The sequence below is a fragment of the Felis catus genome, chromosome A3 (assembly GCF_018350175.1).
Source record: "Felis catus isolate Fca126 chromosome A3, F.catus_Fca126_mat1.0, whole genome shotgun sequence".
Taxonomy (NCBI): domain Eukaryota; kingdom Metazoa; phylum Chordata; class Mammalia; order Carnivora; family Felidae; genus Felis; species Felis catus.
Window position 1 is genome coordinate 126,640,450 of NC_058370.1, and position 23,989 is coordinate 126,664,438.

The 23,989-nt window shown below is 42.2% G+C and overlaps 1 protein-coding gene across 3 annotated transcripts in view; it reads right to left on the reverse strand.

The window, feature by feature from the left end:
• Positions 1 to 678: 678 nt before the first annotated feature.
• KCNS3 (potassium voltage-gated channel modifier subfamily S member 3) overlaps positions 679 to 23,989 on the reverse strand; it is a 39,376-nt gene continuing 16,065 nt past the window's right edge. For all 3 annotated transcript variants that reach the window (XM_023252081.2, XM_023252080.2, XM_011281314.3), the window contains exons 2-3: positions 14,806 to 14,997; positions 679 to 2,690 (exon numbers count right to left, since the gene is read on the reverse strand). In XM_023252081.2, coding sequence (XP_023107849.1) covers positions 1,156 to 2,631 — 1,476 coding nt within the window. In that variant the 5' untranslated portion in view covers positions 2,632 to 2,690; positions 14,806 to 14,997 and the 3' untranslated portion in view covers positions 679 to 1,155. The remainder of the gene's footprint in view (positions 2,691 to 14,805; positions 14,998 to 23,989) is intronic.

Consider the following 23,989-nt stretch of genomic DNA (forward strand, 5'->3'; position numbering starts at 1 on the left):
ACATCTCCAAAATTAAGATTTTTCACTACATTCTCTCCACATGGGATGGAATTGTTCTGGAAATGAGTATGTATGTCTTCTTTCATCATGAGGGGCTTTTACATAAGATGCAGACATTACTGTCTCGAAGGCTATTTTTAAGTGGTGGCTTATTTTATAGCTCCTGGCGTAGCTTTTCCCAGTGATTACGGTTTCACTCCTCTGGCCATAGTGAATCATATCTGTGTGTTTGGACACCATTTCTCCTTCCTTCCACTCATGGAGTCTATCTCTGCCTGTGAATGTGGAGATTTACTCTGCTCTGCATACTTTTCAGGTGATGAGGTTTTATCTGAACAGGAGAAATTATAAAACACAAAATACACACTAGAAACATATCTGTAAGGGCACATGCTTCATTCACATATGGCAACTTGAGTATGTCCCAAACCTGTACACGTGTGATCAATATACCCTGGACGGCATGGTTTCATCACGGACATGATCCTTCTGCCTGCCGCCCACCACCACCACCAGTCTACTGAACAGAAGAACTAGCCCATGGTAGATGTGTATCCAAAATTCAGAAACTAACAGAAAGGACTCTTGATGCTCCAAAAAGAGCAGTTCCCTTCCAGACCAAGTTTGAACATCCTGAAATATACTTACTTGACGTAAAAACGTACAACCAAGACATTCTCCACACTGAATTAGGCAAGTTTATTAGGCTCCTAATTTCCATGTCTAGAACGTGAACATGGATTTACATGCATTGTCTCATTTTGTGGATCTTACATGCATGGAGTCTTCAGTCAGCCGGGCCTCTGATTCTACTTGTCAGTAATTTACAGTTAGCTCAATGTGAGTAGATGACAAACACAGAATGATACATAAGCCGTAGCAATAAATCCCACCCAGTCCCATTTACCTTTTTTTTTTTTCCAAAATCATATCACAACTCTCTCTTGTAAAAAATAAATTTCAGAACAAGGCATTTAATTCACTTTACTGAGAAAAATAAAGAAGATTCTATCATTTTGGAGCAATGAATGTCCAACTATGGCTGAAAGGTACACCCTGAGAATTAAATTATTTTAACGAACCCATTGAGGTTTATAAAGCTGTGTTAACCTAACGTCAGGAAGGGACACAAGATACAGGCACAAATGTCCCTGCTCATTTTGCTGTGCAATTCTCCAAGGATGCTGTGTTATAAACATCCTCATTGTCTTCAATGCTTGAAGCATCTGTAGAATCGGGATCGCTCACCACAATTCCCACAGAAGACAGACTGGTAATGAAGGCGTGCATCCGCTGGGCATAAATGTCCCTAATGTTAAAGTAAGGTAGCTCGTGACACTTCTCTGGTGGGTCCTCACTGCACTGGTCCACATCAATGTCCTTCTGCTTCTGGTAGTACTTGGAAAACTTGTTGAAGATAATGGTGATAGGGAGGGCCACCACCAAGATGCCACAGATGATGCACGTGCTGGCGATAAGCTTCCCGGCCAAGGTGACTGGGTGCGTGTCTCCATAGCCCACAGTGGTCATGCTGATGGTGGCCCACCACCAGCAGATGGGGATGCTGGTGAGGCTGGATGTCTGCTCGTCTTTCTCCACAGAGTAGATAAGCACAGAAAAGATGGAAATGCCCACAGAGAGAAAGAGAAGCAGGAGCCCAACTTCATGATAGCTGTGTCTCAGGGTGGCACCTAGAGACCGAAGTCCCACTGAGTGCCGGGCAAGCTTGAGGATTCGGAAAATCCTCATAAGCCTGAGGATCTGGACCACCTTGCCCATGTTTTCAATGTCCTCACTCTCTTCCTCCTTGGTGTCTACAGCCAAGGTGGCGTAGAAGGGGATAATGGAGACGAAGTCAATTATGTTCAGAGGGTTTTTCCAGAATTTCTTTTGACAGGGAGCAGCGACCAGCCGGATGGCAAGCTCGCCAGTGAACCAAGCAATGCACGCGATCTCCACACCTTCCAGCACGGGGTCATCCACCTCTCCGTCCTCGTTCTGGAACTCTGACATGCTGTGCACACACATGGCCACAATGGAGGCCAGCACCACGCTCAAGGACGAGATGGCAATGAGCTTGGCAGACAGGCAGTAGGCTGGGTTTTCCATTCGAATCCAGATCTTCTTCCGGAGCTGACCAAATCGCAGCTTGTCAAACTTCTCCAGCTCCTTCTCAAACAGGGACGACTCTTCAAAGGAGGTGTCGGTACTCACGTCGTTGCTCTTCTGGTCCCAGTCCTTCTCGTGGTTATCCTCCTTGCGTTCCTGGTAGCGATTACTGCAGCAGGAATCGATGAAGAGCTCGTTGATGCCCCAGTACTCGATCTCCTGGCAGAATGAGAAAACGCACAGCTCCTCCATGACATGCAGCTTCCCCGTGTAATAAAAATTCAAAACATATCTGAACAAGGAGGGGTTTCGATCAAAGTAGTACTCCTTATCGGCCACACTGTAGTCATCGCACAGCTCCAGGATGGCCTCTTCCGAGTGGCAGGTGAGCAGTTTTCCGAGTCTGGTGTGAGGAAACCGCAGGAGGGTGCTTTGGTCGACGGACTGCTTAAAGCCCCCCACGTTCAAGTTGACAAGTTCCTCGTCTTGTCCAGGGCGATGGAAAAACTCACCAAACACCATGGTGGATACAGGAGACAGGGAGCTGGATGGGAAGGGAGATGAGGAAGTTCACGCTGCACCTGGAAGGAGCACAAGACGGCATTAGCGCTGCCCCGTTGTGCCTTGCCACGCTTATTTTTAATCTGCCCTTTCCAGGATGATGGGCTACGTGAAGAGCAAAGCAGGAAATGAAATAAGAAGGAAAAAGCATTACGCATTTTAACCGGAAGAAAATGAACACGAAACAGATTGTTGGGTTGATGGATCCATTTTTTAGGAAAAAGAAGACTGCCATCTAAGTTTGATGAACCTTCGTTCCTAGTTCTTTATTTTTTTTTAAGCATACAAAATTTACCTCCAGGCCCCCAAAAAGCAACGCCTTGTGGATCACTTACACAATACAAGCATCCCCAGTCTCAACCACGAGGCTCCCGCATTTGGCAATGCTCAGTTCAAACGTGACAGGCTGGTTGCGGCCTGACTTGTAGCTCACCTCTCCCTGTGCCCAGGTCTCAGTCATGCACCCTCACAAACAGTTCTCTTCTCTGCTCTGACCCTCGCCCCCAACCCACACGTGACTGGGGGCTCAGCTCAGCTCTTATAAAAGATGTAGCTTTCCCCTTCTGCTCCCATGTTTCACTCCTTTAAGAGAAAGCCCTATTCCTACGTTTGGATGTGGACTATCAAGAGCATATAATTATCTCCCTGCCCTTAAGTACCCCACATCTTAAAGATATAGTTACACTTCATGGGATAATGTTTCAGGTACATCCACAGAGAAGACAGTGACTTGGGGAAACCTCTATAAGTTAATTGCACTATCAGTTTCCTCATACAGACACTCTCCTCTCTCTCCTGCTCCCTCCCCTCACAGACAGTTCCCCACACACTCCCAATTGCCCCATAGATACCCAGTCTATACTGGCCCAGCACATACTGCCTGTTTCTAGTTCTGACACTAATTAGGATGTACCAGATCCATTTCTCAGGGAGAAAGTAATAGCTTTGACTATCACCCAATACAATGATACTTCCTCAGAGCAAATGGTGCAGAAAAAAGAAAGGTAGGAGACTGTCATATACTAAATTCCTACAGGGTACTATTAGATACTTCGATAGACACGATGCCATTTAATCCTGCCAACACTTTACAGAATGTGTACAGAAAAATGGATGCTCAGAGAGGTTGAGTCAAAGATCACAGTATAGGTAAATGGTAGAGCCAGAATTTAAACCTAGGTTGGGTTAATGCAAATCCATGCTACTCCCACTATATACACCCTCTCCTCCATCCACTTTCTTCCTTATTATAGTCCAATAATGCAATGTGGGAAAAGCTATAACAGAAATGAGTCAAGCATCTTTGGGCTTATTGAGAAAAGAGCAATGACCCTTGTCATTGGTTACATTTGGCTCAAACATTAACAGTTCAAGCAGAGTTAACCAAACAAGGGGAATGGGCATTCCCAACAGTGGGCACCAAGGGTTGGGCATAAGCAAGATTGGGAAGAATCTTGTATATCAGTCTACAGAGTCTGGACTTTACCTGTAAGCAAGACCACTAAATAATCTTTTTTTATTATTTATTTTTTGTTTTTTTAATGTTTATCTATTTTGAGGCAGAGAAAGACAGAGAGAGACAGAGAAAGACAGAGAATATCCCAAGCAGGCTCCGCACTGTCAGCACAGAGCGCAGTGCAGGGCTCGAACCCACAAACCATGATTTCATGACCTGAGCTGAAATCAAGAGTCAGACACTTAACCGACTGAGCCATCCAGGTGCCCCTAAACAATCTTAATCAATGACTGGACACAGCTGTCTTTGCCAACGGTGACTTAGAAAGACCCCACTGACAGTGGAGCAGGGGTCTGCTTGGGGTGAAAGTTCAGGGCCAAAGAGACAGGGCTACAACAGAACAGGTGAGAGGAAGGGAGAAGACCCCAACTCACATAGTGGTGGTGTCTGTAAAGAGGAAGTGACAAAAGTCAAGGAAAGTTTATAATGTCATCAGCAGTACTTGGTGATTAATTTGAAAGAAAAAAAAAAGGACAAGAAAGTAGAAAAGCAAAACGAGAATGTGTTTTCTACTCTGCAGTAAGTGGATGATACGGGGCCACTACTAGAGGAGGCAAAAAGATCAGGAAGGAATTTCTTGCCCCTTGTGTTTACGAAAAGCCAAGGCTGTGGGTGAGACAAGAGACTCCTCCTTTGAAAAGGATGCACCAGAGAACACAGCCTTAAAGTCCAGCCTTCTGCCATCCAGCCCAGGAGGAAGCCTACAGTCATAAAGTATGCATGGGCATTCGCTCTCGAGACACTAACCGAATGTGCTCCCATGAGTGTGTTCCCATGAAACCAGAGACCACAGCATAGCTTGACATGCCATCTAATAGATTTGCTGACCTCTTCAAAATACTTGGGTTTTTTTCTGCCTCTGCTTTCTATTTTTAGTTAGATATCTTCTTTGAAGGGCCTACATCAGAGCTCCTGGCTTGGTCCAAATATTTATGGAACTTCAGATCTCTAACAGCAGGCTTGTGCTCATGGCAAGTATAGTAGTAAAACGTTCCAAGGACCTAGTTTTAGCTAAGCTGGCACTAAGACTTTAATGGACATTTTCTTCGGGTGGCTTATTTTTCATCTCTTTGGCTCTTCTGGAAAGCCCCAGCAATAGAATGCCAGGGTCTGCCTTCATGACACACGTGCATAAGCCGGTCTCAGGGGGTGTGTCATCCACTTCCCGATCATTCCACAGGCACTTTTCTACAGGACCGTGTTATCACCCTTGATGCCAGTCTTCCCATTCTGTCCTCCTCGCTTTGCATTCGCTCTGTGCTGGTGAAAGAGAGCCCTTCGTGAGGCCCACTCATGCCTCAAAGTCTGATCATTAAACCAACACACATCGTAAAAGAAGGGGCTCCTGTTGGAGGCTTTCGGGAGAGAGGAAAAGGGAAGCATCTCCAGATCAGGTCCAATGCTTGAGCTCAGAGGGCAAGCCAAGATGTCCCAGGACACAGAGGTCAGAGGACAGGGTTGGTTTCCTTGGCTGTGTCCATCCCACAGCAGCCAGCAGGGGGCAGGGAAGAAAGAGTTCTCACCTTACCTTCTGTAGCTAGGCTCCCTGGCATGCAGACAGCCCCTTGCCAATCACAAACATCCCTTCTGTCATGTGTCCCTCACTACTACTCTGGGATTTTGCCAATGAGGAGGCAGGATCAGAAGAGATAAGTGGACATAATGCAGCTATTAAGGGTTAGAACAGAGGCGCAAGCTGGGGTTCCTTACACCAATTCCAGGGCTTTCTACAGCACTCTGCCTCACACATCTAAAGCAACATAAAGAAAGGCAGATACTGAACATCATTATTTCCAAGTTTCCTATTTCAGACCAGCATCTATTTAACAGCCATTCATTTACTCCTACCCAGAACACATTCACCAGATCAAAGGTATATTTACACATATCTATGTACATTTATGATTAATATAAATTATACATTTATAATTTATTTATATATGTAAATGTATACATTTATTTATAGATGTAAACATATACACATTTATGTGTATTTATAAATACATAAACTTAAAATACATTAAAGCATTGTCTTTATGCATGTTCATGTGATTTATAATCCAAAAATTGGCCTGCATCCTCTATTAATGAGTCTGTGGGGAAGTGGGTGAGGAGAGGTGGGCGATGCAAAATGAAGGGGAACCCTTTTGGAGGAGAATTTGACAAGATGTAGCAAAACTGTACAGGCATTTACCCTTTGCCCCAGCAATCTCTCTTCTAGAAATCTCTCCCAAAGAGAAACAGACAAAAATTAAAAACACTTGCATAACTGGAAACAATCCAAACAGCCATCAATAGAAGATTGGCCAAATAAACTACGGTGTCTCTCCCTCTCCTCTCTCTCCCTCTCCTCTCTCTCCCTCTCCTCTCTCTCTCTCTCTCTCTCTCTCTCTCTCTATATATATATATATATATATGTATATATATGTATATATATATACATATATACATGTATATATACATATATGTATATATATGCAATGGAGTGATTTCTAGGATATATTATTTAAGTAAAGGGAAAATATGTGTGTGTACGTACATCATATACATGCATATACACATACATACAAACACACACACACGCATGTACACACATGCTTATGTAAAGAAAAAGAAATGGCAAAAGGATAAACCAAAAATGAAAAAAGTGCCTCCCTATATGGGGAGAGAGGGAACAGGATATAGGGCACAGTGTTGGAAGCTGGACTTGGAACTGTGTAAATATTTTACATAATTATGAAACAAAATTAAATTTAAAAAAGACAATCCTTAAAAATGTAACCTTACTGTATATCAAGTTGGTCAGTAACTTCAGAGAGATAAATTATTCCAAGGTTTTTTTTCATTTGTTTATTTACTTTCGAGAGAGTGCAAGCAGGGGAGAGGCAGAAAGAGGGGGGCAGAGGATCCAAAGCAGGCTCTGTGCTGAGAGGCAGACAGCAGAGAGCCTAATGTGGGGCTCAAAATCATGAACTGCGAGATCACGACCTGAGCCAGGTCAGACCTTCAACCAACTGAGCCACCCAGGTGCCCCTCAAGGTTTTCTAAATTTAATTTAATTTCAATAATCTGACTGTACATCCATAGTGGTATACACCATAGGACAAATATAGTATAGAAATCTTAAAATATTTTTAGTATTCATGTTGGTATAATTATTCTGAAACTTTTATGCATACACATAGGTTAAAGCAAGTAAATGACTATATTAATATCATTATCCCCCAAGATTTTGAGGGCAAAATAAAAGAAATATAAATATAAAATCAAATAAATGAAATAAAAACCCAATGATCCTAAATCTGAACTAGAAATATCATTATGGACTGATAATTTAATTTTTCTTAAAAGAAAATCTTATTTCCACTGAAAAAACCTACAACAGAATGACTATCTCCAGTGGATGCTCTGAAGCATCACTTATATTTCCCCTTTAGAATTGAAACACTCATTCTCACACTTGCTGGAAGTGTTAATAGCTAAAGGGCTCTCAGTTAAGTCCCTCTTTGGGAATCACCCTCAGCCAAAGAGAGCTGCCTTGCCCAAGGTCACACTCTTTCACCAGGCAAGTTCACATCCAGTGGCTTATGTATGGGGAAGCTACAACGACCCAGCACCTTTTTCTCAAGGTGGGCACCCGAGTTCCAGAGTTCCCATAGGATCAGCTAAGATTTCTGTCACAACTTCATCCCAGTTCAACGCCTCTCCTTACCCAACCCTACTTCCTTCAATTCCCACTAGTATTTGTCCCAAGGGAACCTCCCAACAAACTTTCTGCACATAAATTTCTGTCTTAGTCTATTTCCCTGGGAACCCAACTGAAGACACCAAGTCAAGAGCAATGAACATCTCGAGTTTGTGCAGATTGAGGCATCAAAATACAATTTCTCACTAAAATAACAAGGGCTTCTTGGAGAAATAGCCAATCCCAGGTCTGGGGTAAGAAATACACAAAATAAGCCTGGACTATCTTGTTACATGAGAAAGCGAGGAACAGAAGGACAAGGGTAGGGAAGGACAAGGGAATATTCAAAGGGACTCAGGACCAACTGGAGACTCACACTGGCCAAAGATTTGTGCATCAAAAAGAAAAAATCTCCAATAGACTGAAACACATCAAGTATGTTAAAATCCCTGAGTTCATAATAATATTTTTAAAGAAAGAAAGAAAGAAAGAAAGAAAGAAAGAAAGAAAGGAAGAAAGAAAATACATTGGTCACCTTTGAAGGGTACTAAAGTACCAACTCGTTACTCTGGAATGTAAGACAAAAAAGAAAATCAAACATTTATCTTGTTTTCCTGCATGAATTATACCTTAGGAGAACCATATAGTAGTTAAAGAGGGAAATTCTTCTTTATAAAAATATTCCAACAACTCAAAAACAATTGTAACAGAAACAATTAAAATAGTACACTAGAAAATATTTATTTAGATTGAAAAACACAGTTTGAAAGTAAAAGCATGAAAACAGTAACCAAAAGAAAGCAGGAGTGGCTATACTGATAACCACACAAAATAAAATTTAAGACAAAAATTGTTACCAAAGACAAAGAGCATTATATAAAAATAAAACAGTCAATTGATCAAGAAAACATAAAAATGACAAATATAGATGTACCCGGCAATAGAGCCCAAAAATACTATCTCTATTTGTAGATGACATGATTATGTATATAGAAAATCTTACAGAATACACACAAAAAATGTATTAGAACTAATAAATAAATTCAGCAATGTTGCAGAATATGAAGTCAATATACAAAAATCCATTGTATTTCTGTACACTAGCAATGAGTAAACAGAAATATGAAATTTAAAAAACAGTTCCATTTATAGTAGCATCACAAAGTTATTATTTAGCAATGAATTTAACAAAAATGGTACAAATTTGTGCACAAACTACAAAATATTGTTGAAAGAAATTAAACAAAAATAAATGTACAGACATCCCCATATAGCAGTACTCCCCAAAGTAATCTATAGATTGAACACAATTCCCATCAAAATATTAGCTGCCTTTTCTTTTCAGAAATTGACAGACAAGCTGATTCTAAAATTCATATGGAAGTGCAAGAAACCCAGAATAGTCAAACAATCTTGAAAAAGAAGAACAAAGTCAGGAAACTCATACTTCATGATTTCAAAAATTGCTACAAAGCTACAGTAATCAAGACAGGGTAGAATTGGCATAGGAAAGAGAGGGAGATCAACGGAGCAGAATTAAGAATCCAGAAATACGTCCATATCTACTGTCAACTGATTTTCAACAAAGATGTCAAGAGAATTCAATGGGGAAAGAACAGACTTTTCAGTAAGTGGCACTGGGACAACTGGACAGCCACATGCAAAAGAATAAAATTGGATGCCTACCTCACACCGTATACAAAAGTTAATGAATCAGTGGATCAGAAACCTAAATATAGGTGCCAAAACTATAAAACGCTCATAAGAAAATACAAGCATAAATCTTTGTGAGCTTGGATTAAAGTGACTTCTTAGCTATGACACCAAAAGCATAATAAAATAAGAGGAAAAATAAAGTGACTTCAAAAGTAAAAATTTTGTGTTTCAAAGGACACTATCAAGTCAAAGGACAAGAATCAAGAAAATGAAAAGACAACCCACATGATGTGAAAAAATATTCGCAAATAAATTATCAATAACGATCTAGTATCCAGAATAAAGAGCTCTTACAACTCAATAATAAAAAGCCATATAACTTACTTTCAAATGGGCAAAGGATTTCTTCAATAGACATTTCTCTGAAGATATACAAATGGCCAAAATGTCCGTGAAAAGACAGAAAATCATTCTTCATTAGTGAAATGCCAATTAAAAACACGAGATAACACTTGACACTACTAGGATGGCTAAAATCAAAAAGTAATAATAATATAAGCATTTTAGCATAATGCAAGTGTTAGTGAGGATGTGGAGAAACTGGAACCCTCGTGCATTACCAGGGGTATTGTAAAATGGTGCAGCCATTTTGGAAAAGAGTTTAGCCCATTTCTGAAAAAGTTAAACACAGAATTACCATATGATCCAACAACTCCACTTCTAAGTATATTTATAAAGGAACTGAAAACATATGTACAAACAAAACATACACACTAATGCCCATAGCAGCATTATTGATAATAGCCAGAGAGGGAAAACTACCCAAAAGTCCATATCCATTAACTGATGAATGGATAAACAAAATGGTCTATCCATTCAATGGAATATTATTTGGCCATAAAAAGGAATGAATTACTGATACTACAACATATTTCACTGTAGATAATAATGTTTTGAAAACATTATTCTAATGAAAGAAGCCAAACCAAAACAGGCCACATATTGTACGATTCCATTTATGTGAAATATCCAAAGTAAGCAAATCCATAGAGACAGAAAGCAAATTAGTGGTTGCCAGGGGCTAGGAGGAAGAGAGATAGGGTGTGACTACTAATAGGTATGTGTTTCTTTTGGGGGTGATAAAAATGTTCTGGAATTAGATGACTGTACAACCTTATGAATATACTAAGAACACCCCAATTATGTATTTTAAAAAGGTAAATTGTATCGTAAATGAAGTATATCTCAATAAAACTATTCTTTAAAATAGGGTTCCATCTTATGGAGAAGGAATGATAGAATTAAAATCTCCCTATTTCACAAGGTCATCATGAAATGACAGATCTGGGTTGCTAACACCCAGATAAAAAGCTGGTGGGGAACTTTACCACAGCTACATCAGAATGGCAATACCTGAGCTCACTGATCAAGCCCGAAGTAACAGAAAGAAACAAGACACAATGTGCCTCATGATACACATGTGCCTCATGATACACAATTCTGCAGTATTTCAACAACAGCAACAACAACAAATCAGGCCTGAATTTTATTGAGAGTCTAGATCTGCCACTTGAAATCACATGGAGATTTCAGGGGAACATGTGCAGTGAGTGACACAGCGAAATCCAGACTGTGGGAAACTGTACAGACAAACGGCACAGACCAGATAAGCGACATATCAAACAGATCCAGTGTGTGGGCTTTGTATGACTCCCGATTTTAACAGGCCAAATGCTTAAAAAAATATGAAAAACAGGGACGTTGGAGTACCAGCTAGATACGTGATCATATAAAAGAATGATTGTTAATTTCTCAACGTGCTGATGGTATTGTAAGTATGCTTTTTAAAAGAACCCTTATCTTTTGAAAGTATATATTAAAATTTTATGGCTAAAATTATACATTTGAGATTCATTTCAAAATAATCCATGGGGAGTGACAGAGTCGGGAGGGGTGGGGGGTGGGGGAGGTGTATCTTACTCATACGAGATATGGCCATGGATTGATCATTGTTGCAGTTGTGTGATGGGTACAGGAGTTCAATGTAGTATTCTCCCTATTTTGGTACATGTTAAAATTCTCCATCAAAAATGTTTCAAGAAAAATTTACCACGCACCTTTTTGGGCCATGTACTGTGTAGTAAGTGCTTTCACACACACTATTGGTTACCCTTGAATTCCCAGCAACTCATGCAGTACCCGGGCACTAGGAGGGAATGAGGAAGCGTCATGGAATGAATGAAGAACCTCCTTGAATTCTCTAACAGGCCTTAGTGGTAGATCTTATAGCCCACGTTGCAAATAGAGACACCTGAGATGCAGAGTTTGGTCAACATTATCCAGCTTTTGTGTGGCAGACTCTTTCCACTATGCCTCAAACATGAGTATTTAAATTTAAGTGGGAGGCAGGAGGGACTGGCTGACTTTTAAATTCACCGTTTTTTATCATCCTCATTAAAGAACGCTATACTCCTTACTGGGGGATTGGGTATAAGCATACCGAGGACACATGGAGTCTCCAATCAGGCACATCTGGGAGCACAAAAGGCATTTGGCTGCAAAGCTGAAAAATCAACTGCTATTTTTGTCCTCTTTCTCAAGAAGATCATTGGCTTCTGTATCGCTCCCCCTGCCTACTACTAACCCAAATTACTCATGGTGAGAACACTATCTACTGTATTTGGCTACCTTGTGCCTCTCGGTGTTTACAGGATTGAAGAGAAAGAAAAAGATGTCAAAGATCCAAGATACCCACTGAAGCTTAAAAGAAAACCTGCATTGATCCTCTCTCCAAGTGGCACCCTGTAAAAGGCTTTTCAAAGCCATTAACCTCTTACTCACCTCTTCTTAGTCCACTTCCCTCTCTTTTTGCTTTATGCTCTCAAACTCACTTAAAAAATACTCTCGGAACAGAGTCTTTTCAAGGCTGACAAATACACATGCACACAAGCGCATGAGTGGCTTTGACAATGCTCTTGCTTTGCTCGGAAAAATAACAAAAGCATAACAAACACAAGTCGGTATTTGTATGGGGCAGAACCACTTTTTTCAATCAATCCCACAAATGTAAAGAAAAACCTAGATTCCTTCTGCCCTCCCACTTGTCCAAAATCTACGTTAAGTCCTCCTATCAAATTAAAGCAAATAGGGCATTTTTCAGAATTAATACTGCCATCTTTTTGGAACATTCTTTTAAGAGCTGCATTTTATCCCATTAAATATAAAAGAAAAATCACTAATTTTTTTAAATTTTTTTTTTTTTTTTTTTTTTTTTTTTTTGAGAGAGAGAGAGACCAGGGGAGGGGCAGAGAGCGAGGAAAAGACAGAATCCCGAGCAGGCTCCAAACTTTCAGCGCAGAGCCCAATGTGGGGCTTGAACTCACGTACCATGAGATCATGACCTGAGCCAAAATCAAGAGTCAGATGCTTGAAAGACTGAGCCACCCAGAAGCCCTAAAAATCACTAATGTTTTTTAAAAGGTTAGGTCCTGCTAACTCATATTTCTGCCCGTGGCATGTGAGAATATTCCAAATAAAACCAAGCAGATGTAAACAGAATTAGAAATCTAAAGTCAATCCACACCCATGAATGGAGGTATCCTCCCCAGGCACCTTCGCTGACCTTCGTTGATCTTCTCTTTCAGCAAGCTCCCTGTGTACTGGTGTGGGTAACATGTAAGGAAAAGAACATCGGTAATAGATAATGGGCCAGAGAAGATAAGAGGGCATGGTCAAATGTCAGTGGCATTGCATAGCCCACCCTATGTGGATTTGGGAATGGAAATGCTAGGGTTCCTTGCTTTAGGCCCTCATGACTCAGTGTTGTTAGAACCAGTAAAATAGTGCAATTCTGAAAAACAAATAGCTACTTCTGAGACATCTAGAAGGTCATGCCCAGAGCCAGTGTATAGAATACGTGAAATTTCAAAGAGCTTTCTGGAAGCGAGGCAGCTCCCTCCACCTGGAACAGTCCCTCTTAGAACTGTATTCATTCCATCTGGACCTCTAGTTAGTGTGGCTGCTCCTCTCCAGGGATCCTGTAACTCATACAGCTCATCTCCAAGCAGAGGCTGCTCAGAAGACTGAGTGATTTAGTGAGACAAGTGGCCAGAAATCTGTCCTATTTGTAAAAAGCAAAGAATCACAGATGAAAGATTTTCAACGTGGACTAGGAAAATGTGGACGGACAACAAGACAGGAGCCTATCAACAGTCACATTATGTGGAGGAACCCACACACTAGTGGTTGTACTGGTGAAGTTCTGGAGTCCAGGGGAGGGAGTTCTGGAGAATCTGAACACACCTGAGCCAAATTAATAGGTCCTCTCCCCCCACTTCCTCATCCCCTCACCTTACAACAGCCCGCAGGGCACTATTATTTTAGCATCCACCACAAGACAGTATAATGTTTTCACAGCTCTCCTCACCACCACAGACCTGACCATGGCTGTCACTAGACCCTAAGCTCTTCCATGGAGGGAATCATATATTGCCACCTCTACAGTCTCAGCCGTTTATGCTAATTTCTGCCCATGGTCTAGTGAAAGATACTCTTTTATCTGGAAGAATTAAAAGGCTATCACTGTTTTCGTCCAAGAGCTAGCAGAATGATCTAGACCAGACAAGGTGAAATGAAATGCTTCCAGCGGCCAAACAAGTAAGTTCAACAAATAAAGTGGGCTGGTTGGGACTGTGGTGAACTCTCCAGGACATTGTTGTCCACTGTCCTTTGTGGAAGCAGAGGGCTGGTGCTCCAGGAGAACCCAGAAATCCTGATTTTTATGAGGGATAGCTCAAGTTTTATTAGACTTGATCCAACAGGTTCCTAACATTATGCGGCTCACACAAAATGTGTCTCCATCCCAGCTACTTCCGATAAGCCCCCAATCTGCAGCCTGACCCAGACTTACCAACCCAACTCCACAGTCCATTTTAAGCCAGACTGACTTAAATGGACACAAATGGAATTTTATCTCAATAATACTAGTGCTACTTCCTCATGTCTGAACTATCAATGTCAAAAGGGGAGATGGGCAATGTGGGCTACGGATTCTTCCAGAGCTGCCTTCGTGCATCCCCCAAAAGAATCCAACCTATTTCCTCCCAGGCTGGCTCTCTCCTTTCCTCCTTCAGTCACGTGCCCCAACTGCCGGTGAATTTGAGTCAGAATAGTCTCCCCGGTGTCTGACCTTCATTTCTGTCACTACATTGTAAGGCTCATTCTGCCCTCCCTTTGGTAAGTAAGGGGGCCAGAGAAGAAGATCAGTGGAAGCTCTTACCTTTGTGGTGTTGATGTCACACTCTCTGCCCTCATCCTGTCCAGTGGAATGTCCATCATCATCCAAGAAGCTCCGCCCTTCTTCCCTCGCAGGAATGGGTGGTGTGCGCAGGCATTTAGTGGCCAAAAAGGAGGGAAGAATCCTGTTCTCTGGTTGTAAGGGCCAAAGCAATCACTGGGAAATCACTCTCACCTGCCGAAGAAACCATAGGTCAAGTTTTGGCTCCAAGGAAGAAACACACCCAACATGTTCTATCTCAAACTCAGCAATCTGGGCGTTTTACTGATTAGACCTATATCTTAGAGGCCCATCTCATCTTAGGAAGTGGGTGGTCTTCTCCCCACCACGGAACCATCATCACTCCCACTGCACACATGGATAGAGAGGCATCATAGTCCCAGGACCAGACTCACAATTGCTCTCAGGCTCACAGACTCTCAGATTTTGACTGTAGTGGACACTTGGGACTCTCCACAGACCCCAAAGCCAATAAAACCTCCAAAGATAACACGAGGCACTAGAGACAGGGCTGCGGTCATTCACCTCCCACACATAATTTCTTCTGGGAGCATTATTTCCCTAGCTAATTCATCAAGGATATACTTATAAGCCTCTAAATGAATACATTTTAATCCATTTCAGAGACCCAGTTCTGAGTGTGACTGCCCTAATAGAATTAACAGTGCTGCTCTAATTTGAAATCAATTTCAAAGACTGGCCAAATTCGATTTTGCTTTATTTGTCCATTGTTGTATTTCACAGATCAGAAAGGACTACACAAGCTAGATCAGAGTCCTCCAGTTAAAACGTGTGTGTGCATGTGTGTGTGTGTGTGCATGTGCGTGTGTATGTGTGTGTATGTGCGTGGGGGGGGCGGGTAAATTTGTATCAAAACAAAAGGACAAATTTACATTTCTCTCTCTGAATAAATTAAAGAAACCACAAAAATGTCCAGTTCCCAACAAGGTAAGCTGTGCCTCATGTTTATACATTCCCATAGATTTATACTAGGATCTAAGCATCCATCCATTGATTTTCATGTTTTCAGATCAATGATATGTGCTAAGCGAGGGGGGGGGGGGGGGGGCAGGGGGGCCAGAGGCGAGGTGGGGAGGAAGAAGAAAAGATTGATTCCCAGCTTCAGAAAGAAAATGAATGAAGTGCCTCTAGCTACGTCAGTCATCAAACAAGCATTCATTATAGTTTAAGATCGGCCTGGAATTATCCTAGGCATTGGGATTACAAACAAGATGCAGTGGCTGCCCCTCCTCCCACCCCCCAGGAGCTCCCAGGCCCAGAACCAAATGTAATAAACAAGTAATGGCGTCCCACCAACATCAAGGGGGCAATGGTGAGGGAGCAAAGCAGGAACACACCGGTCCCAACAATGGCCAGAGCAACACTTTGGTGTGTTTTCACCTCTAATAAAGATAACAAGGAAAGACCCAGAAAAAAAAAAAAATGCAGCTCTACCCAAAGGGAATTTCTGAGATGGGACTCTTAGCAGAAGAGGTAGAGAAATCTCAACAGGGATAAATAATATCAATTCAGGAGCTAAAATCTGTCCTCCTCCTCCTCCTCCTCCTCCTCCTCCTCCTCCTCCTCCTCCTCCTCCTCCCCTTCTTCTTCCATGGCCCCCTAGCAACACATCATTGGGTCAACCTCAGATATTTGTGTTCCACTAAAATGCAGAAATGCTGCTCTCCCTTTTTTAAAGGGTACAGCACATACATATAGTCTTTCCTTTGCCTACCAGATGCCTTTCCAAATGTAGCACATTTTAAGGGAAGGTAAGATTAATCTGGCTGGGAGATAATTAATTAACTGCAAGCCGCTTTGATGTGACTATATTAATTACTGAAGAGAAAAAATTAACAGCACTTCTAAGAAACCCCAAGCATTGCTGAGCATTGGCTCATCACAGAAGGGCTGGCCCAGGGACAGACTGTGAGGTGAGCCAAGTGTATCTTTTTTACAGAAACTGGTACCTAGTGGGGCCCTCCATCAATGTCTGATAAATTACTTAACGTCCCGGGCTGCCTTTTCTCTTTCCCTACTCAAACTCAGAATTCTAGTGTTCTGCTTCATTTCCCATCACTATGACTCCTGTCAAAAAAACGAAAACAAAAACAAAAAACAAAACTGGATTTTTGGAAAAGATATACCAGTCAATACCTCTCAGTGTGAATTTATGCCAATTCACTCTCCTCCTAGGGCATTCACATTCTAAGGGTGACCTTTCCCTTGTAAAATGATAACCAGCACTTTCTGAGTCCAGTACAACATGCCAGGAACCTCCCAGGAGTTTCACACACGTATCACCTTAACCACCGTAAGTGTTAATTGTTGTGACTCCCCTTTTATAGGTAGGACATCGAGGCTCAGGGAAGCTATTTGTCCAAATGCCAGAGCCAGGATTCAAACTCAGGTAAGTCTGCCTGATGTCAATCAGCATAGAAAATCGAGATCCACATCCAGTGGTCAGGGAAAGTGAAGGACTGGGAGAAGTGGGTAAAACATGGCCCAAACCAGCAGAATTTGGGAAAGAAAAATGTGTGCACCCAACACACTCTCCCCTTCCTGCTTAACAGCCCCACCAAATGGTTCTACCCTCCATGTTCCTACCACCTCTGTCAGAGCCTAATGGTTCAAAAGAAGAGAGTATTGTTTGTGACTTAGCACTGAAGCAGATTTCTGACTTTGCTGAGTGATTCAGCAGGATTGGGGCAAAACACATCAAGCTCGCTCAGGCATTGCTCGCCTCTGTAGAACTCTCTTCGCAGTAAAAAGGGAGATCCTCTCCAGCATCCTTGTGGATAGACCCTCCAGCTCACCTAGATTTCCTAGTGGGTTGACCACAGCACTCAGAAATATACAAAATGACTTTCTCCATTATGTAGAGGGAAAAAGTGAAGATCAACTCTTCCATCATCCAGAGAGCTGACATCCAGTCTTGGAACAAAACGAGGAAAATCACATGGACAAGCAGACAGTGCACAGGGGTAATAATAGCTCCCTATGCCCTTCTCTTAAGACTCAAATTAAACTATAAAATCAGTGCCTGAGAGATAAAAGCAGACATTCCAAGTGTCACTGCTGCATAGGTCTGTGTCTTACGGACTTGCACAGAATCCTGAGTGTACCTGTTACTGCCCTGCTCACGTTCTTCTGAAATATTGTCGCCTCCGTGCTACCCACTAGCTGAGAAGCCTCCAGTTAAGGACAGTGTTAAAGTATCAGTCTTTGTATTAATTATCCCTGTTACACAACGGTGGTTGACACATTTTTATTGAGCCAATTCCTCTCCCCCACGGCAATGAGACTAAAGAGTAAATTAATTAAAAGAATCAATATGGATAAGGAAAGGCAGTTGGTCAGCAAGGGAAGCAGAGGAGGAAAGTGTGAGAGATCAAAGTTGGTTGCCAAGAGCCATCCCAGCACTTTCTAGAGGTGTAATCCTGAAGATGTTGCACATTCCAGCCCTGATGGGCACATCTCGCATGGATTTTTAAGTGTCTAGACCTAGAGTTTCAGCTATCATTAGATACCCCAAACCCTCACCTTTTCAGATTCTAGGCTCCCTGAGGCACCTCCTGGCAATTTCAGTTCCCAGGCACCTTGCCAACGGAGAGCATATGAGCTATGCTGCCAACAACCGTGTCCACTCTATCCACTGGTTTTATTTATTAGTGGAACGTAATAAGGTGGGAAGAGGTTTATTCACTCAGTTTTCTGTGAGTTCCTATGAGAGTCAATCTGCTAGCGTCTGGTACTCTGAAAGTGAGTTTCTGAAGTTGCCGGGCTGAGAGAGAGCTTGACCTTGACCTGTGATAAGGTCACCAGGTAAAAAGCACCATCAAGCACCATCCTGACAGCCAGCCAGCTTCCCTGGAGACATCCTGACCTTGCAAACTTCTACAGAGTTTATTCACCCTCAACGCTACTGACATTTTGAGGCCAGGTAACCCTCCTGTGGGGGGCTGTGTCATGCACTTTACGATATTTAGCAGAATCCTTGGCCTCTACCCACTAGACACCAGAAGCACATCTCACTTTCCCCTAAGGTCGTGACAAGCAAAATTGTCAAATGTCCCCCAGAGAGCAAAACCATCCCCAGTTGTGAACCCCTGCTCTAAGGAGACCTCAGACACCTGTCTGGAAGCTGGGAGTTCAGAAAGCTCAGAATGGCAGATGGTACTAATACTTTGCTGACAGGGGCCAGGGATATTCCCCCAGACACTTGTTCTTTTAGAATTCAGTCATGGCATTTCTGGTGTCAGACAAGCGAAACTTTGCAAGTGAGCAAAGATAAAAGGAGGGTTAACCTTTTGTTGAAACTCGAAGCGTGCTTCGGGCAATTGGAGTCTGGAGTAAAGGTTAGTGATTTTCTCTGAGAATCTATATGATATTTGCTAACATTTTGGGGGGCAGAACTGACACACAGCACAATGCATTAATATAGTTGGAAAGATGGCTTACTACAGCTCTTCGCAGGTACGGGTCCTCCCGCTGACCAGACCCACTCCTTTGTTTTTTTAAATGTTTATTTATTTTTGAGAGAGAGAAAGACAGAGATCAAGCACAGGAGAGGCAGAGACAGAAGGGTGCAGGCAGTTCAAAGCAGGCTCTATGCTGACAACAGAGAGCCCAACGCAGGGTGCAAACTCACGAACATTGAGATCATGACCTGAGCCAAAGTCAGAAGCTGAACCAATGGAACCACCCAGGTGCCCCTGACCAAACCCACTCCTGGAAACCCAATCTTGGAAACTCGTCAATGTCCCAGGAAAAGTGCAAATACATGTTAGTTTCATAGTCTCGCCACTATTTTATCAATCACAAACTAATTTTCAATAAAATCTAAGAGTAATGAAATAATAGGAATAATAACAAAAGGTGAAATTCGATGCTACTCCTATCTTGATTAGCTAATGAGAGTTGTGGTCTGGGGTTTTGCTTAAATAAAATTAAGATATCACAATCAGTCTAAAATCAGATTTAGTGTCCCAGAAAAATTGTAGTTATATTTAAATCCTATAATCCAAAGAAGTCAGAATAATACAACACTTTCCAGTTGATTCAGACAGCAGATTACTAAGAATATCCCTGACTTACTTAGTTTTTCCAAATTATCAAATTTCAAGATATACATTAATATGAGAAATCCTTGAATTAACGAACACTTTTTAAAAAATTTGCTGTTCGGGGCGCCTGGGTGGCGCAGTCGGTTAAGCGTCCGACTTCAGCCAGGTCACAATCTCGCGGTCCGGGAGTTTGAGCCCCGCGTCGGGCTCTGGGCTGATGGCTCAGAGCCTGGAGCCTGTTTCCGATTCTGTGTCTCCCTCTCTCTCTGCCCCTCCCCCGTTCATGCTCTGTCTCTCTCTGTCCCCAAAATAAAATAAACGTTGAAAAAAAAATTTTTTTAAATTTGCTGTGTCCCAAGAAGAAAGTGAAAACTTCTCAGGGTCTAATACATTCAGGGATTAAAAATAAATTTATAAAAAATAATAATGAAAATAAAATTATACAAGTTCTAGTCTTCAGGGAGGAAACCAGTAAGTACCTTCCAAAGCAAAGGCTCTAAATTGTACTTGAAAAGTTAATATAAATGATATTTTCTTGGCCATCCAGAATGAGCAAATGCAATACCATCTCCAGAAATCCCTAAGGCTTGAACCACGGGTAACTAAATACCACTTTCCTCTTCTCGGGTTTTATGTTCCTAGACAACCCTCCCTGGGGAACAGAGGGAGACAGCAGGCTGCTGCTGAGTCACTGAGTCACCTCCAAAGGCAATCTTCAGAACGGAGAGTAAGGAAAAGCCCTGTGGAAGGGTGTGCACTTCAAAAGAGGGAGAGAAATCTCATGGTCACTGATCGCAGCAAGGTCATCCCCATGTGTTAACAAGGCTCTGGGACCACCCTGAGTGGCCCATATGGCTGCCACTATTCCACCAGACACCCCCACTTGCAGATACCCCCTAAAGCATGACTGGCTGAAATCTGGGGCTCAGGCTGCAGCCAGGTAACAGGCAGGCAAATCAGCCCACCCAGGAGCTTTAGGCCCTGTGCTCTGTCTCATTCGTCCCCATGTTTTCAATGGCTGATGCATCAAGTGTCTGCACTAACACAGTGACAAAAAGAGCAACTCAAAGCAAGCAGTTCTGTAGCGTAGAGAGGGAGAAACATAGCATGCCAGGATAATTGTGATTGGGAACAGGTAAACGGAAACCTTCTGGAGGACACTGTAGCAATGTGTATTACAAAGCTGTGGTTCCACCTCTGAGAATGTATCCTGAGGGAATGAATTAGACAAGTGTGCAAGGATGGGTATCCAAGGATGTTCACTGCATCAGTGGTTACTCATAAGCGTAAAAATTCGAAGGCAAGCTAAACGTCCATCAACAGGGAAATAGTCAGATTAGGAGGTAGCCATGTAATGTAACAGTCTGTGGCCATTAAAAACACCAAAATCATAATAATGGAAGGAGGTCCCGTATACTGAATCAGGTGTCTCAATACCTCTGAGTGTTTGCACGTCTGAACCATTTAATCCTCATGACACTTGAACAGGTAGTATTTTTATTGGATTCATTTTACAGGTGGAGAAACTGGTAGATAGAGAAATTAACTAACTCTCCAGGGTCAACAGCTAAGTGATAGACTCATGGTTTGAATCTGAGCAATAACACTCTAAAGCCATCCTGTTACCTGCAATCGATGCTCTACTACCTCTAGATTCATGAGAAAATCATCAAAATATGCTAAAAAAGAGAAAAATACTTATAATACAATATATGGCATGATCTGATCCTTATAAAATATGTCTAACTTTACAAAGTGAAAAAAAAATAATCTATAAGAATATACACTAAAATGTTAAATGCATTCTCTCTGGGTGATCGAATTCAGGGTGGTTTTTGCTTTCTACTCCGTACCTCTCAACATTGTGTGACTTTCTTTGCAAGCATTAAGAAACACTTGTGTAAACAGTCATTTCTATTTGGAAAAATAAACAATTGAAAGTAGGCTTAGGCAGGACTTGGGGAAAGGAAAGGGGGTGGACATCAAGTGAACGTACAGACTTGGCGGAGGTGGGACCCTCGGCCGATGGACTCCTTGTGAGAATCATAAGCTTCTGCCGTAGATCCACGTCTGCTTTGTGGCCGGCACTGTCCCAGGGACTACAGAAATCAAAGGACAACATGACTCTGGCCCTCAGAGCTTAGAGTTGCTTAGAAGCGGTTATAGGAGGGTACGTAGGTAAATAAATAAGTGTAGTACAGGCGGGAGATGTCAGGTACCCTGAAGAGAGGTACCAAGAAAGTTCCATGGAAATTCAGAGAAGGTAATGGGTCCCTCTGGGATCGGGAAGTAGGGAGAATGACAGGAATGGGTGGCATTTGAGCTGAGCCTTGAGAGTGGGGTCAGACATAAACAAGTAAAGGAGACAAGTAAGTGTAAAAAGGCCGTTCTCCAAGGAGAGGAAGGAATGTACGCAAAGCCGCGGGACTGGAAAGCTTGTGTTACGTACAGAGAGCAGAAAATAGTCGAGTCTGGCTAATGGAGCCCTATGACCTAGAGCTATTCATATAGAATATAAAGAACTCTACCTGCACTACCCACACCTTTGTGAGCCAGGAATCACCCAGGTGAGTGATATCCTTTAGGAAAGGAGAAAGGATTACAGGTGGCCATACAGAAAATCTGCTGAAACAGGGACCATAACTCAGGTCTCCTGAACTGTTTAGCCACAAGGAACCAGTCAGGGAGACATAAAAAAAAAAAACAAAAACAAAAACAAAAAAACCTCTTGGAGTTATCGTTGTTCCCAGAACATCTCAAAAATTAGAGGCTGGTGTTGGGTACAGCAATCCCCCGGGAACTGCAGCGATCAAAGGTGGCAAACAGTGAACCCCAGTAGTGTCTATGGAAGCACAGACTGATCAGGCCAGAACCGTGGGCAACATTCCATGAATTCACCCACTTCTCTTTTGCAACTCCACTTAACAGAGCAGGAAAGCAGGGGTCGGTAGGGAGAATTCAAGAGGTCCCTGGATTTAGACAGGGGGTGGCAAAAAAATCTTGATTTTTCACTGAAGTTAGGAATCCCCCCTTAAAAATGCAGGCAGTGGCCCAGGGCAATAAGAGCAGTACCAGTGACTTCACCCCACTAGAAATTCCAGACAATCCTGTATCATAGCAGAATTGTTGCAGGCCTCAGAAAATAATCACACAAGTTCATTGTTTCTTTGAAATCACAGTGGTAACAGACCAACTGCTAGGTCATCCTTAAGGAGCTGATAAAGAAGCACACATATCACTAAATCATAAGGTGGTTTAACTGTTTTGGTAACTGTATGCATTTCCATACAGTTGGGTTCCTTTATAGTCTGTGGCTCTTATTTTTTGTATCTGAAAGCACTGTTCTGAAAAGTGGTCCCTAGGCTCCCAGACTGCCAAAGGGGTCCCTGGCACAGAAAGGATTAAGACTCCATTAGCTAGGGATCCTGTTAAAATGTACATCACACCATGTACTCCTGTGTTCAACTCTTCAGTGACTTCCATGTTGCTCAGAGCAAAAGCTCCCTTCCTCCATTTTATTTATCTGATTTCACCTCCTTCTCCTTTCTCTCTTTCATTCCCCTTGGCGTACTGGTGTCCATGCTATTCTTTAATCATTCCTGCCTCGGGGCCTTTGCACTGGTTGATCTCTGTCCCTGGAATGTTCTATCCACAGGGGATTGTATGGCTTCCCCACTCTCTTCAGGCCTGGACTCAAATACCTTCCAAATGAGCCCTTCCTCAGTTACCCTACCTAAAATACCCCCCAACGAAACTCCTATCCCCCCACTCCTTGCTATATTTTTTCTCCTTAGCATTTATCACTCCCTAAAATAGACTTAAAGACATATACTGGTTTTTTTTTATCATATTTATTATTTATTCCCCCACTCAGATATGAGCTCAGTGCAAGCAGGACTTTTTATGTCTTAAATACCACCATAGCCCAAGTGCCTATAACCTCGTCTGACACACAGTAGGTTCTTAAAAATGATTTGCTGAATTCATTAGTTAGCACATTTGTCACATAGCTTGGCTACTGGCTGCTTCTATCCTATGTCGAATTTTAAAGTCTGTCTGTCTACTGTGCTATTGGGAGAAAAGAAAAATCACAGCAAATG